The 16,606-nt window shown below is 40.3% G+C and overlaps 1 protein-coding gene across 3 annotated transcripts in view; it reads left to right on the top strand.

The window, feature by feature from the left end:
* The first annotated feature begins 974 nt into the window (after positions 1 to 974).
* Positions 975 to 16,606, top strand: part of VPS8 (VPS8 subunit of CORVET complex) — a 302,450-nt gene continuing 286,818 nt past the window's right edge. For all 3 annotated transcript variants that reach the window (XM_052647321.1, XM_052647322.1, XM_052647320.1), the window contains exons 1-3: positions 975 to 1,003; positions 10,526 to 10,763; positions 11,549 to 11,617. In XM_052647321.1, coding sequence (XP_052503281.1) covers positions 10,611 to 10,763; positions 11,549 to 11,617 — 222 coding nt within the window. In that variant the 5' untranslated portion in view covers positions 975 to 1,003; positions 10,526 to 10,610. The remainder of the gene's footprint in view (positions 1,004 to 10,525; positions 10,764 to 11,548; positions 11,618 to 16,606) is intronic.

The raw sequence follows: 16,606 nt of genomic DNA, 5'->3' as shown, positions 1-16,606 counted from the left end.
TGCTTTTATTCATTTTAAAGATATCTCCTTTATTTGAGAGCTTATCTCTCCTATACTTTTGGTGTTAAGATGTATTTTTATGGAGCAATGTTGATGATAAACTAGAAAATAATAGTTGACTTTTAGTGTGTGTGTGCTAATTATCTTTACTTGGCAAAATAAAAAAACTAGTAATTCTATGCTCTTTAAAAAGATTAAAATTTGCTGGTTGCAAACTCTGAAAGCCTGGGAATCAATTACCCTTTCTGGGCTGGCTGAAGATAGGTTCACTTTCTTAAATGCTAGATAAATTCACTGAATAGGCCTGGAGGAGGGTTTCTCTTCTCATCTCGAGGACTATTATTTATTGATCTGCGCTCCTCCTGTTTCCACTCTCTAGTTCCTAAATATGTTAAACTGAAGTGAAGTCCCTAAGTCGTGTCCGAATCTTTGCGACCGCATGGACTATAACCTACCAGGCCCCTCTGTACATGGAATTTTCCAGGCAAGAATACTGGAGTGGGTTGCCACTTTCTTCTACTGCTAAGTCACTTCAGTCGTGTCCGACTCTGTGCGACCCCATAGTCGGCAGCCCACCAGGCTCCCCTGTCCCTGGGATTCTCCAGGTAAGAACACTGGAGTGGGTTGCCATTTCCTTCTCCAATGCATGAAAGTGAAAAGTGAAAGTGAAGTCGCTCAGCGACCCCACGGACTGCAGCCTACCAGGCTCCTCCGCCCATGGGATTTTCCAGGCAAGAGTACTGGAGTGGGATGCCGTTGCCTTCTCCGCCATTTCCTTCTAATTACCCCTTAAATTCCTTGACCTAAATGTATCTCTGGCCCTTTAAATGGGGGCGTGGCGTAGCGTGGCGGACCGCCCAGGAGAGACCCGGGAGCGAGAAAGAAAGCGGAAGCGTGGCCAACGGGTATATACTGCGCGTGCGTGAGGCTAGACCAGGGGGCGGGGTTACGTGGTCCGAGGGTTGCGGGGGGAGGTCCTAGGCTGGCGCGGCAGAGAGCTCAGGTAAGGAATCTCCGGAGAGCGGCCCGACAGGGTGAGGACGCCGGTCGGGGGCTGTACGCGGGGCGGCAAGAGAACGCGGGCCAGGTCCCCGAGCCTTGCCCGTTTCCGACAGCGGCGCGGCTTCAGACAGGCTAACTGGACCAAGGCCCACCGACCGGGCGGGGTTTTTCTGGGGCAGAGGGGAGTACCCTGTGTTTGGCCTGGAAATGGGTTAGTTTCCACTTGTTGGTTTCATGGAATGAGAGGCTCAGGTGCCAGAGGCACTTGCTTACCCAGATTGTGAGTCTTGGAGGCCGGTAGTCACTCCCCCAGAAGGAACAGGTGTGTAACCTGCCTTTGGGGCCTAGGGCACAGGTGTAGTCTCTTCCATCCCTCGAGGCCTGGGATGAGTGTGCTTCTCTAGTGTGGAGCCGAGGCTTAGGCGGGGTGTCCACCTCTTAGGATTTGTGCACACCCTGTGAGGTTCTGTCCATTTCTCTCTGGTTGCGAAGTGTGCCCTAGAGTGAGGGCAGCAGGGGACACGTGGGTCTCTAATGTTCGAAGCCGTTCCTGTGTCCTGGTTAGTTCTCCAAGTGTGGTACTCGGGGGTGGGGGGGAGTGGTGGTGGCCGGGAAGGGCAGAGTTGCCTAAAATGTTTGGGTATGTTTCAAAGGAGAGAAGGTGGGATAAATTAGTGTCAGTAAGAGAGGATCCATGCCACCGGTTTTCAGTAACTGCTGGGGACCCTTCTCCAAACAGGCATGCCTCCTTCATACCCTGCTAATATTAGACTGATACTAGAATGGTCCGGAAGGCTGTGTCCACTACCACACTCCCGGCACCCCAAAGAACAAACCAAACGTGGTTCTTAACTTGTGGTGCCAGCTTTACTCCAGATGTCAGCTATTAGGAGATCAGTTACGAATCAGGGTTTCAGGTATCTGATGTAAATAGGGATGGAGACTCTACATGTGTTTGTGTAAGATATGGGTTTACTCATGGTTAAACTTAAGAAGAGTAGATATTGAAATCTCTGGTAATAGCTGGTGTATTCCATAGAATGCAGAATAAAGATAAACGAAAAAAAATTCTGGTTGATCTTTTGGGTTTCTTATCTCAAAGAGACATAGGTGAAAAAATTTTTTCCAGGGGTCAAGGGAATAGTATGTTGCTTATCCTTTATACATTTCCTTTGTACCTGGACCAGTATCAGCAGATGAGTGTTTTCTGTCTTCCAGAATACTGGGACATCTTGGTGACTTTTCAGCTCTTTCTCACCCTTTTATAGACATTTCAACCGCTGTGATATCAAATGTAGTTATGTATGTTACTGAAAAGTAAGGCCTGTTGAACTTGTGTATTTAACTTTTGATACATTTATAGTTTTCACAAGAGTTTAGATATCATCTTAACCTACAGCTTCAGGTGTCATTTGTACATATTTGTAAGAACAAACTGTTCTATTCTTAAATGGATCTTAATGTATGAATTATCTTCATTCTGTGTAACAGCCTTTCTGTTATTTCATGCAACCTTAAGCACCGCAGAGAGAAGAGAAAACTCCTACCTCTAATATTTATAAATTTCAGGAAAGGACACTGGTTGGCCAGATTGGATATAAGAGTGTCATGTACTTATTCTTCTGGCTAAGAAGATAGGGTATTTGATTGGCAGAACTACCAAAATTACATGGTTGAAACCTCTGTTTCTGAAGTCCATGAGGAAAGTGAAATGAGTACCCTCAAGTGTGATGCCCAGTTAGCTACAAATAACATCATCCTTGATTAAAACTACCTTCACATGGATCAGAGTATAAATTTTCAAGTCCTGTGCTCTAAGCGCTACACCAGTATAATTAGAAAGAAAACACTTTCAGACTTTTTTTCTGTCTTACATGTAAGTATCTGGTTGCAGTTCAAGGTTAAAGTGACTTATTTCCATATCACCTGTGACTGGTGGTGTAATATCTTTACTGCTAGTTTCTGAAATCTTATTTTTCCAGTTTTTCCTAGGCCCTTGAAGAAGGTTCCCTGGTGGCTCAGCTGGTAAAGAATCGGCCTGCGATATGGGAGACCTGGGTTTGTTCCCTGGGTTGGGAAGATTCCCTGGAGAAGGGAAAGGCTACTCACTCCACTCTTCTGGCCTGGAGAATTTCCATGGGGTTGCAAATGGTCAGACATGACTGAGCGACTATCACTTTTGAAAAAGTACCTTGAAAATTGAGTACCACCGCAGTACCCTGTGAAGGAGTCATGACATATGATCTCTTAGGAAGTCAGTCATAGCCAGTTTTTGCTCCATGTTGGAACAGCATGCTGTGTGTTACTTTGAGCACAGGTGAAATGGATTGTGTGTGAGGCATGTGGGAAGTGAGACTGATGAAAGGCCAGCAGATACCCATCCCTTCCCCACACACACTCAGAAGTTTGTAATTATTGAGTGGAATGGTATGCAGAGTCCAGCCCCTATGAGAATCATTTCTTTTTTTTCCTTTTTGTTTGCCTAAGATAATGGTTGAATTCCTGTAAATTGAATGAATGTACGATGTGCATGCTTAGTCACTATAGTCATGTCTCACTCTTTGCAGCCTTATGGACTGCAGCCTGCCAGGCTCCCCTTTCCATGGGATTCTGCAGGCAAAAATACTGGAGTGGGTTGCCATGCCCTCCGGGGGATCTTCCTGACCCAAGGATCCCGACTCAGGTGTCTCTTAACCCCACCTGCATTGGTAGGTGAATTCTTTACCACTAATGCCTCCTGGAAAGCCCCAAATGTATGATAATTTTTACTATTTTCATCTTGGCCTATAGGTTGAGTTAATGTAAAACAGCACAAAATGTTTGAAATTATGGAGTTTGTGTCATGTCATACGTGAGCAAAATGGTCATTTAAAAAAATGTTAGAGATTGAAAAAAAAACCTTAATTGCAGAGAGGGGAACTTGCAAGGTGGGGGGCTTTTGGGGAGTAGAATGACTAACCGTATTTTATTTTGAATGACCAGAACTGCTGTTTAAGGCTCTAGAAGCCAGTGATGCAGCATTGCTTGGCTGTTTCTGTGGGGAGGGCGAGTAGATGCATGGATTGATGTAATTAGGCACTGGGAATACAGTGATGGAAAAAGGGCAGATGTGATCTTTGTTTTCTTGGAACCCACATTCCAGTTGAGGGAAGGAAATAGAGGTTCAGACAGTGAAAAAAGTGATTGTAATGTGATAGGTGTAATAAAAGGAGAACAATGTTACAGGTACCTATTTACTGGGAACCTAGTCTAGTTGAGCAGGGAAAAAAAAAAGACTTGAGGAGGCAAAGGTTTAGCTGATATCTGAAGGATGAATATGATCATCTGTAGTTGACAGGCCTGACTGCATAAAAATGGAACTCAGTTATAACTTGGCGTATTACGGCGTAGATTCCTATATGCTATGAGTCAAGTAGTGTCCTCTGAAGCTTAACAATTACAGGTAATTAAACTGATATATTTAATTCACAACACAAGAGTTATTCCTGTCTTCTAATTCTTGTGTTGATCAGTAGATATTTATTGAATGTCTGTGTAGCTTCGCAAGTTAGTGAACCCAGTGATGCAAAGACACTTGGTCCCATTTCTGTTGTATAGTTGGGGAGAAAAGATGATAGTCACATGGTAAATTAACTAATGAATCAATATAAAGAAGGTGCCATTCTAAAGGCGTTCATTCTGGATTCTGAGGATGCTTAGGGAGGGAAGGCTCCCAGAAGGAAGGACAGAAAGAGGGAATTTAGATAAATGGAAGGAAAAGGAAGGGGATGTGAGCTAGTGTGAGCAGACATGGAGGAAAAATGGAAGCTGTTCTTGAGGGACTCTGGATACATATAATAAGGTTAGTTTTAAAGGAACTATTATTCTTCCTGGAATGGTTTAAATTTTATCCTGTAGGCATTGGGGAACTGTTAAAAATGAGCCCATTTACCAGAGTAAGATAATAGAAAACCTCACAGAAGTTCATTCTCTGTTACATTTTTCTTCACAAAACAAGCCACAAGGAAACAACTCAAAACAAATAGAAAAGAAACACTTGGATTGGAAAGACCGGAAACAAAGTTGGCATGTAAAGTTGCTTTCATGTCATGATTTTGTGATGTCTTTCAAAGGCTATAGTGTAGTAGGAAAAAACCCAACTTGATTTGATTTCAGTGTAATGTGGTAAGTGTCTCATATAACACTTTTGGGAGGAAAAGAATGTCAGCAAATTAAACAGGATCCTGAAACTTGAACAGTTGGGAATGTCTGCTGAAGTTTAAAAAAAAAAAACAAAAACTAGTAGAATTCCAGTTTAACCTGGCTTAATATAGGTCACATTCTAGAGTTCTTATTCAGTTGGCCAGTGTCGTAATGGGGTCATTGCTGTTTATATGGTACACATCTTTTTTTTCCCCCCAGGTGTTTCTTGGGCCTCCTTTAGTCATTGGTCAGGAATAATTAAGAGGGAGTAGCCTTGGGAGCTCTCAGGATGTCAGACAATCTTTGGTTGAAGCTATTAAATTATTAGTTTATCAGCCCTCAGAAATGGACAACATACTGGGTAATCATGATTCTGTGATATACTTTCTCTGTTAGATTAATCTGATTCATGTAACCTGTTGTGTAATTTGAAGGTACAGTCTGGCATGGCATCCCCTTGAGAACTATAAAAACCCTAGATTATGGGATGGTTGGGTGAAAACTAGTTATAGAATTGTATCTCAAGAGGAAATTACTAATAGTTCATTTCTTTGTTTTGCATCAAGTGTATAATATCAGTCAGTCAGTTCAGTCGCTCAGTCGTGTCCGACTCTTTGTGACCCCATGAACCTCAGCACGCTAGGCCTCCCTGTCCATCACCAACTCCCAGAGTTTACCCAAACTCAAGTCCATTGAGTCAGTGATGCCATCCAACCATCTCATCCTCTCTTGTCCCCTTCTCCTCCTGTCCTCAATCTTTCCCAGCATCAGGGTCTTTACAAATGAGTCAGCTCTTCGCATCAGTTGGCCAAAGTATTGGAGTTTCAGCTTCACTATCAGTCCTTCCAATGAACACCCAGGACTGATCTCCTTTAGGATGGACTGGTTGGATCTCCTTGCAGTCCAAGGGACTCTCAAGAGTCTTCTCCAACACCACAGTTCAAAAGCATCAATTCTTCTGTGCTCAGCTTTCTTTATAGTCCAACTTTCACATCCATACATGACTACTGGAAAAACCATAGCCTTGACTAGACAGGCCTGTGTTGACAAAGTAATGTCTCTGCTTTTTAATATGCTGTTTAGGCGTAATATCAAGTACTATGTATTAAGTGTTTCATCAGTAGTCTGCATTTGGAAGAGTTTGCTCAATAAATATATGGGCAATACCAAGTGACAAGGGAGGGGTAGGTATTTCAGAATGCTGGTGATATGGCCAGAAACAATTGAAGTTTGCTAGTGTATTCATTTTCTATTTCTGCTGTAACAAATTACCACAAATTTCATGGCTTAAAAGAACCACGTATTTATTATTTTGCAGTTCTATAGTGCACCAGTCCAGCATTGGTCTTACTAGGCCAAAATCAAGCTGTGGCAGGGCCAGGGTCCTAGAAGAGAGTCCATCTCCTTGTTTCTTGCAGTTTCAAGAGACTGCCTAAATTCCTTGGCTCCTGGCACCCTTCCTCCATCTTCAGAGCCTGCAGCACAGCACTTCTCTGACCCTGCTTCTCTTGTCACATCTCTTTCTCTGACATGGTCTTCTGCCCCTTTCTCACACTTTTAAAGACTCTTTGGTTACACTGGGCTCATCTGGATAGTCCAGGATAGTCTCCCCAACTCAAGATGCTAACCTCTGCCATTCAGTTTATGTTTCGCTTGTTTGTGTTTAGTCACTCACTTGCGTCCAACTCTTCTGCGACCCCATGAACTGTAGCCCACTAGGTTCTTCTGTCCATGGAATTCTCCAGGCAAGAATACTGGAGTGAGTAGCCATTTCCTGCTTCAGGGAATCTTCCCCATCCAGGGATTGAACCCAGGTCTCCTGCATTGCAGGTGAATTCTTTACTGTCCAAGTCACCAGAGAAGTCGATTCAGTTCATGAGGAAACTGCTATTATTGTTATTATAAGTAGTATAGCCTTCCGGTAAGGTGACCTTTCGATATACTTAGCACTGGCTAGACTTTTACAAAAGTACCAGATCTTGTTTCAGGGTCCTTAAAAGAATCTGGAAATCTTGCAGGTTTACATTTCTTGAATACTTGTTCTGTGTTCAGACATTATTCTAAATGCTTTACAGTCATCATATCATATGTTCTTCACAGTAACTCTGCAAAATAGGTAATTGTATTCCTGAGAGTTGGGAGTCTTAATTGTGACTCTTCCCCCTCCCCGCCGCCAGAAAAAAAGAAAAACTGGGGGACTGTGTTGGCTTATGTAGCCTAAATGCTGGAAAGCTATGTCCGGAGCTAACATCCTACATAAAAGATGGGAACCTGGGGCCTGCATGATACAGTACACTCTTTCCTCCTCTTCTCTGGTTCTGGTTATAGGTTGCTTTCATTCTTGAGCAAGAATGAAATTTGTACCGAGAGTGTAAATTTTGTTGGTAGAGACAGTGACAGATGCATAATTGGTGTTGATATGTATTGAATAAATGACCTCCTTTTCTGCAGAATGGGATGGGGTAGAGATGGGGAATATTGCTTAGCCTTATTATACATTGTTTAACGAACAGCGGGAGTGGCTCTTCCTTACCAGTTGCATTTTGGTGCATCTTGGTGAAGGACCCTGGCTGTATTGTGCAGTCTTTGTTACTAGGGGCTTTTTTTATTGACAGCCTCCACAGGAAGCAAATAGTTTGAAAGAGCTCTCCCCAGAACAAGAGGTGATGCTCTGGGCAAGCAGCACAAATGGTCACAATATTTCATCTTACAGATATAGAAATAGAGGAGCTCAGAAAGGGTAGACTGATTGACCACGGTCATAGATAGGAACTGGTAAAGTCCAGATTCAGATACGATTTTAATTGACTCTTTGCTCTATATTCTTTCCAGTTTGCCACCATATTACACTAATAGGAGCTCGGTGAAGTGAAGGTTGAAAATGAAGTAGGGTGGCATGGCAGGGTGACATTCTTTTTTCAGAGAATGCTTGATTTCTTGAAACTTCTTCAGCCTGGTATTGGAGTTCACAGATGCTGAGCTGTTTTGAGAACCTCTTATTAACTCCAGATAGAAGAGAGAAAAAGAGCCAGGAAAAAATTATTTTCCTTTCAGAGTTATTTTGGGGACACAGATGTGAAGAATGAAACGTTCTAGGTTATAGAGTTTAAAGTTTTTGTTTTTATAATGTGGCTTTTCCCACTATCTTAAAAATGTATAAGAATAAAACTTAACTGTCTTCGGGAAACACTGATTGTGAATATTTGTGCATATTTGTAAGTATCCCTTGACTAATTGAAATCATTTTTGCTAAGTGGTACAAATAAGAGGGAACTTTATTGAGAAGTAATTTGTCATGAGCCAATTCAGTCTTCTTTGAAGAAAGGCTCATAAAGGCTAATATTGTCCTGCCTTTGGCTTATTGCAAAAGGAGAAGTACATTTAGTACCCGAGACTGGAAAGATACTTTCAAATGTTGCCAGACACAGAGGACCCTCAGTTATGTCTTCTAGGAATGTAGTCGATAGCATGTGTTTGTAGGCCAGAACCTCAGAGTCTGTCTTCTGTGACACGTGAAAGGAATTAATCTGTTTGGTAATACACAAATATACTAGCTACACAAATTGGTTTCAGCTCTTGAAAATCAGTCTTCATGAGTCTATGTCTTATGCATAGTAGATATTCATTTTAAAAAATCATAAAAAGAAATATCGAAGGAAGTGGAATTTACATTAAGCACTTAAAAATGAGCCAGCTCGTGCTGCTAAGTTGCTTCAGTCGTGTCTGACTCTGTGCGACCCCATAGATGGCAGCCCACCAGGCTCCCCTGTCCCTGGGAGTCTCTAGGCAAGAACACTGGAGTGGGTTGCCATTTCCTTGTCCAATGCATGAAAGTGAAAAGTGAAAGGGAAGTCGCTCTTAGCGACCCCATGGACTGCAGCCAACCAGGCTCCTCCGTCCATGGGATTTTCCAGGCAAGAGTACTGGCCTGGGGTGCCGTTGCCTTCTCCGAAAAATGAGCCTAACTAGATAAAATTGTCAGTGAGTTTTGGGCATGTTATTTTTAAAAGAACAATAACAACAACTAATCCTCAGCTCCTTTTAAGAAAATTAATTCTTTCAGTGGCTCAGTGGTTGTTAGCTTTTTTTTTCTGCCTTCACTTCAGTAAGGAATAAGAGTAAGAGAAGTTTGTCTGGTGGGGAAGTTTGGTGGTACATGAGCACTTAGTTGCTCAGTCACATCTCTGACTCTTTGCGACCCCACAGACTGTAGCCCGCCAGGCTCTCCTGTCCATGGGATTTCCTAGGCGAGAACACTGGAGTGGGTTGCTGTTTCCTTTTGCCGTCTGCGGGTAGTATATCATTTGAGAAAGCTTCCTCCTGAGAATTAGTGCTCATGGGGTACCTTGGAAAACACCCAGCCTAGAAAACAAAATTACCTTTGGTTTTATTATTATCATTACTGCGGCATTGTTTCTATTTTCATATTTTTGGTTTTTTTATTGTATACAGGCAGAGCTAAGTGATAAACGTTTTAAAGTTTGGTCACTTGTATCCTAATTATTAACAAAAAACATGTAAGGGCAAATTTAATGGTTAAACTATATATATATTTTTCCTGAGTATATTTTTAGTTTTTCAGAAATTTTGCAGACAGTTGTTTTCTAGACAGTTTTTTTTTTTTTTTAATAAAGCAGATTCTGTTTCTTTTTGATATGGTAGTGTATCATTTAGAGCTGTGAGAAAACAAAATTTGCATACATTTCTTTTTCTTTACTGTCTCTGCATTCCCTTAGCTAGCCGTCTTTCTGGAAATCTCTGGTCAGCTGTGGCGTTATTTTACACTGGCGTCATTGTTGCCTCCCCTAATAGAGCTGAGCCTTTAGATTTGCTAGCGTCCTGTTAAGTGACTTGCCACCCGTTCTGGGCCCTCTGTGTCTACACGAAGTTTCCCTTAGAGGTCTCTGGCCCTGTCTGGATTTTGATGACGAAACTGGTCTATCTGCTTGTCTTCACGGAGAACTGGAGATCGGTTCAAGTTTGGGAATGTGAAGAAGGGGTTAACTGCAGATTTCGGCACCAGTTACCCTCTTGTTCTTAGGTACATAAATCTGGTTGGTACCAGGTCTAGTGGTTGAGCTTGTCCTATGTCATCACTGTCACCAGATTTAGGACTTTGGGTGGTGGGCCATTTCCCAGACTCCTAAGTCAGATAGTCCTCCTTTGTGCTCCCATAAAAACCCTCCCCCTCTGTATCATAGCTTGTACCCTAGGATATGATTTCTCTTTGTCTATAATCAGATGATTGAGTGAAATCAGTTTCCACAAAAGTCTGACCCAGTAAGTGTTTGGTATGTCCATTTGAGGAAATCTAAGTGATATATTTTTTCTTTTTTGAAAGGAGATCATCATTTAGTTCGTCATGATCTGAGGCCAAAAAACAAAAACTTGCTTGGATTGACTGAATACAGTGATTAAAAGTAAACATGGAAAATGAACCAGACCATGAAAATGTGGAACAAAGCCTCTGTGCCAAGACTACTGATGAGGATCTGAACAAGTCTTTCAGTCTAGAAGCTTCACTTTCAAAATTCTCTTACATAGATCTGGACAAGGAACTGGAGTTCAGAAATGATCTGGTAAAAATTCAACTTTTGTCAAGTGATGATGTTTAACCAAAATGTTGCTTAGAGTGCATTTTATAATTCAAAGACTCTAAATTCATCATTTTTGCATAGATTAATAGGCATCTATATACAGTTTTATGAAATAATACTCTTCATTTCTATAGCTGATTATAGTTTATGAAACACTAATATATCTTCTCATTTGAGCTTCACAATGCTCTGATACTCCATTTTACAGGGGAAGAGGCTGAAGTGCAGCTATGTTAAATGATACCTCTATCATAGTGCTAGTGGTAGACCTAGAATTCTTGTGCAGTGATTTTTTTTCCTCATTGATCTGATATCAATAGGTTTTTGTGACAATATGAATATTTAGTAACAAGTTGTTTGACCTAATCATCCACCACCATAATTTATGAAATAATTAGGAAATTCAGTGTCAGACCTTTGTTTATCTCTTATGACTTAGAAGTTTAGGGTTTGTCGCAAGAAATGCTGTTTTGTTTAAGAAAGCAGATGCCAAAGCCCTTCAACAGAAGCTTTCTGGAAAGGATTGTTAGGATGTTGTCATCAGTGCATATTTGTCCTTGATAAACTGAATATGTGGATAGAAAAGGAAACAGTTCTGTAGTTTTTTGACCCAACCCTTAATGTCATGAATTATTGAGTTGGCTTTCCGTGAGAAGAGTTTGGTGGTCTGTTTGTCTTCTAATGGATAGTGGTTCAATTAAAACACCCTCCCAATTATAAGAGGGAAAGCATTATTATGTGAGTATTAATTTCTTTTCTCTATTTAGATTGATGATAAGGAGTTCGATATTCCTCAGGTTGATACTCCTCCGACACTGGAAAGCATACTAAATGAAGTAAGTATATATTAACAGTCGCTGTTTTATCATGTTGATTTGAATATTTCTGGGTTATAGTGTATGTTTCCAGATCTGCATTGTCCAGTAAGGGAGCCAACAGTCACATGTGGCAATTTAAACTGATTACAGGTAAAGAAAAATTAAAAATCCATTTGCTCAGTTGTACAAGGCACACTTCAAGTAATTACATGTCACATGTGACTAGTGGCTATTGTAGTGGACAGAATAGATACCAAGAGTATTTCCTTTATTGCAGAAAGTTCTAGATTGTGAGCTTTTCAGGGGCAGAAGCCATGTCTTGTTCATCTCTATGCCCAGGATAATACCTCATACTTGGGCCGACTAAAGAAGTGTTTTATTAAGTGAGTTGAAATACTAAATTCATGACACTTTTGAGATTTGTATTATGTTTTGATAATGTCATCTCTACCAGTGATATTCAAATAGCTTGGCCTCAGGAGATACAAAAGCTTATCCGCAGCCTTGTAATGCACTTCATCACCCTTCTATATAAAGAAAATGAAGCCGCCATAGTTTATCTTGTGAATACCATCTCAATTAAAAAGTTTCTCAGAGCTCTGAAATGATGTTACTTTCTGAATTAGCAGATCATAAAGTCTATAAAGGAGCTCTTTGGAAGTACATGTTGATGAAGTGTGCTGGCTATTTTGTACCCTGCATCTGCTGACAATTCTTCAACTCAGTCTTCTTGATCTTTTAACAACTTGCTTAAGACTCCCATTGGAAGTTTTAGCTCCTAATTTAAGAAAGATTTTAAAAAATCTGTTTCAGATCCATAGTTACGTTTTGTAAAAGATGATGCAAAGATTCCTCAACAGAAATGCCCACTGGCCCCATAGGTGGGGTTGGGCCCTGGTTTGCTTTTTTTTCTTCTCTGGCCCCTTTATTACTTCTTTATCTATACTTTTAGGTTTATAGGCAGTACTATCTAGGATGCAAACTACTTTCTCTGTGAATTATATCTTTTGTTCTTTAAAAATATCATCTTGATATCGCTGTTTCTTTGAATATATTTTTAAATGTTATGCTCGATCTATATTAAGAAGACTTGAGCACTTATAATTTTGACCAAGAAGGCTTTGGTCAATGAGAGACTATCCTGTTAAAGTCATATTTATTTATTGCTTTCTAATAGAGAGGAAATCTTTCATTTAGAGATGGAGAGAGATTTGTCAGTTTTCATAACATGATGTTAATCACATAATTATTTCGGTTACGAAGTGAGAACTAAAAATAGTCTTAGAGGATGTGTACAAAGCCCTGTTTCTACATCTTTGTACAATAATGTCAAAGTAATGCTCTTATGAATGAGGCTGTAGTTTATAATGAAGGAAAGCTATCTTTGCGGAATTTACATATCTACTAGTATCAGTAAGTATAATAATCACTAGCGGTTAACTGAGATGATGATACTGTTATCTTCCTCACTAATCTGGGTGCCTTGTGCATTTGGGTCACAGTGTTAAATACTGCGATTATGAAGTGCTGTGTGATTGTCTCTGATTTTGAGAGAAAAATAGGACTAGAAATTGGCTGGCTGTCACACCACCAGGGAGCTCAACAGGTGGACAAGTGAAAATAATTTAAATTGTAGAACATGAAGACTAAAAAGGGAAGAAGTATTGAGTGATTTTAAGAAAGAAAAGGGACAGAAGTAGAAAGTGTAAATAAGCACTTGCTCCAGGATATGTGGGTGCATATATCCTATAAAATTCATAAATAAACCTGAAGAGATGCTGGGAAGAAGTGGCCATCTATTTTACGAAAGTTAGAGATTACTGAGACATGCTAAATCTCAGAACTTCAATCATGAAATAATGTTACTGGGCCTTGGCATCCTTTGAAACTGTGCTACTTCTGAGGTTTTTAACCTTGAAATTCCGTTCTCTAATAATAATCCTCCCCCATCCCTACATTCTCTTCCTTCCATTAAACCTCCTCTTTGCACTCCTTAGGACCAAATCTCTTGATTTTGTTTAGTCCCCAGTGTTTGAGAGTAGCCCTGACTTCAGTTCTGCTGTTGGCTCGTGCAGCCGGATATTTCTTTTGGACTTTTAATGGAGATATCACATACATAAAGAAAAAGTGCACAGGTCATAAGTGTATAGCCTGGTGAATTTTCACAAACAGAATTCTTCTTGTAACTGGATTCCATCTGAAGAAATAAAGCATTGCTAGCACCCCAGAAACTCCTCTTGTGCTCCTTTAGTATCGAACCCAGGATAATCACTGTCCTGACTTCTACTAGCATTGATTGGCTTTCTGGCTTTGAACTTCATAAAAATGGAATTATACAATATATGCTTTTGTGCATCTGACTTATTTCCCTTAATATTGTGTTTTTAGATTCATTTGTATTTTCCTGCATGTAGTTATTCATGCATTCCCTTTGCTGTGTAAAATACATGCCATTTTTTTATTCATTCTGCTGTTTATGGGAAGTTTTATAATATGCAGTTTCTGGCCACTTGGACAAGTGCTGCTGTAAATGCTCTTATTCATGTCTTCAGGTACCTACAAACGTGTACACACACACACATTTCTTCTGGGTATGTTCCTCAGAGTAGAATCGCTGCATCGTTAGATATGGGCATGGTCAGATATGGGCTTGGGTAGATACTGCTACACGTTTCTCAAAGTGGTTGTGATAGTATATGCTTTCTGCAGCAATATATGGATATGGTTATATGTATAACCTGATATGGTTATATATGATATTATCATATGTATTTCCATATCATATATGGTTATATATATATATATACACACACCATATCTTCATCAACTTTTTAATTTTTCTCTTTTTCACTTTAACCATTCATACCTAATAGGTGTGTAGTAGCATCACATCAGAGTTTTAATCTCAATTTAAGATTGATGAAATTGTGTTCCTTGACATATGTTGTAGCCTTTTGGATATCTGTTTTGTGAATTGCTTTTTCATGTGTTTTGCCCTTTTTCTGTTGAGTTGATTTTTAAAGTATTTTTAGGAGTTCTTTATATGTGATGTATCTAAGCTTTCTATTAGATGTATGTATTGCAAATATCTTCTTCCATTCTGTGGGTTACTTTTTCCCTCAGTTAATGGTTTCTTTGGATGAGCAGAAGTTCTTAGCAGTAGTTCAGCTTACTAAGTTTTTCCATTTTTGTTAGCTTTTTGCTGCATCCTATTGAAGAAAATTTTGCAAATTTCAAGGTTATGTTGATGCCATCTTATTTTAAAATCTTTATTGTTCTACCTTTTACATTAGATCCGCAGTTCATGTAAAATGTGTGTGTGTGTGTGAGGTATGTGGCAGCAGCACTTACTGAGCACTGTTTCCTGTGGTGTCACTTTTTGTTTTAAATCAGGTGATCGTATGTGGTGGGTGTGATTTCATTGGTCTTTCTGTACTTGCCGCAATATCACAGTCTGTTTGGACCTTTATAATAGGTCTTGATATCCAGTAGGTTCAATCTTCCAGCTTTGCTGTTCTTTAAGATTGCCTTGCTTATTCTTAGTCTTTTGCATTTCTACGTAAGTTTTAGAATCACTTTATTGGTTTACACACACACATACCAGGTGAAATTTGATAGGATTGTGTAGATTCTGCACATCAGTTTGTGAGAATTGATATCTCTACCGTGTAGCTTCCACGGTGGCTCAGTTGGTAAAGAATCCACCTGCAATGCAAGATACCCTGATTTGATTCCTAAGATCCCTGGAGGAGGGCATGGCAACCCACTCCAGTATTCATGCCTGGAAAATCTCCATGGACAGAGGAGCCTGGCAGGCTGCAGTTCATGGGGTCTCAAAGAGTCGGACACAACTGAGCGACTAAGCACAGCACACACCGTGAAGCTAGTAATTTTAAATTCAGCCTCACTGATACCCTTCATTATCTTCCTCATTTTTCCCCCCTACTTAATCCCGTAAGCCCTCAACCCTGGCTTAATTTAGCTAATCTATTTTCTTTAATTATATCCCTGGGCTGCTTAAGAAAATCAAATAAGATTCTGGCTGACTCTCTTGCTTAAGACCTTGGTTCTGCATTTCATTTATGAGTTGTTTCCGTTCCCTTTCCCTAAGGCAGTCCTTCCATTCTTGCACAGCTCTCAAGTAACACAGTGCTCCTTGCAAACCTTCATCCTGTTCTTAGCACTCCATTTGTATGTGGAGATATCTGAAAAACAGTTGGAAATGTGGCCTAAACCTCAAGAGAAATGTTGGTACTAAAGATACAGATTTTGGAGTCCTGAGCATGACATGGTATTTGAAGCTATAGGTGTGGATTAGCTTGTTCATACAGAAAGTGTGTGAAGTAGCAAGAGCCAACATCCAAGAATATAATCCTGGGGAACAAAATCACTCAAAGGTTGCACTGAAGAGAAAGTAGAGAACATGACTAATGGAAGAGACCACGTAAGTTGAAGGAACAGTAAAGAGAAGCATTGGAAACTAAGGGAAGAGAAAATTGCCACAAGTGAGGCTTGGCCAGTGGTATTACTTGATGCATAGGGGGCAGTAGCATGCTGAAGGAACATAGGCTGGCAGAGTTGACTGGTAACTTAAAGAGTAGTACTCAGTAGCCAGTAATGGGTCGAGAAAGTGGAGTGTGGCCTGCGGTCTTAAGAACGTGGATAAAGGGAGAAGGTAGTCCAGCTGAAACCGAAGGTATGATCAGAACTTTTTTCTCTAATGTCTGCTGCCTAGAGTCAGCTTGTTTGAAGCTAGACTTATTTTGCTTTATTTCCTGTTCTTTCTTATCTCAATTAGTAGTCTTACCTTTTGCCTAGTTGCTCTAGCTAGAATCCTTGGAATCTTTTTGACTTCTTTCTTAAACTTAACCCCCTCTGCCCCCTGCAAAACACTGTTTAAATGGTAAGCAGGAATCTTTAATGACCTCAGTAATGTCTCCTTATTCCTTCTCTTGGCCCCTTCGACTGCATTCCTAGACTGAACTCTTCTCTCTTTCCTTGACATTG

This window comes from Budorcas taxicolor, chromosome 1 (genome assembly GCF_023091745.1).
Source record: "Budorcas taxicolor isolate Tak-1 chromosome 1, Takin1.1, whole genome shotgun sequence".
Lineage (NCBI taxonomy): Eukaryota > Metazoa > Chordata > Mammalia > Artiodactyla > Bovidae > Budorcas > Budorcas taxicolor.
This window is presented reverse-complemented; position numbering and strand designations above follow the sequence as displayed.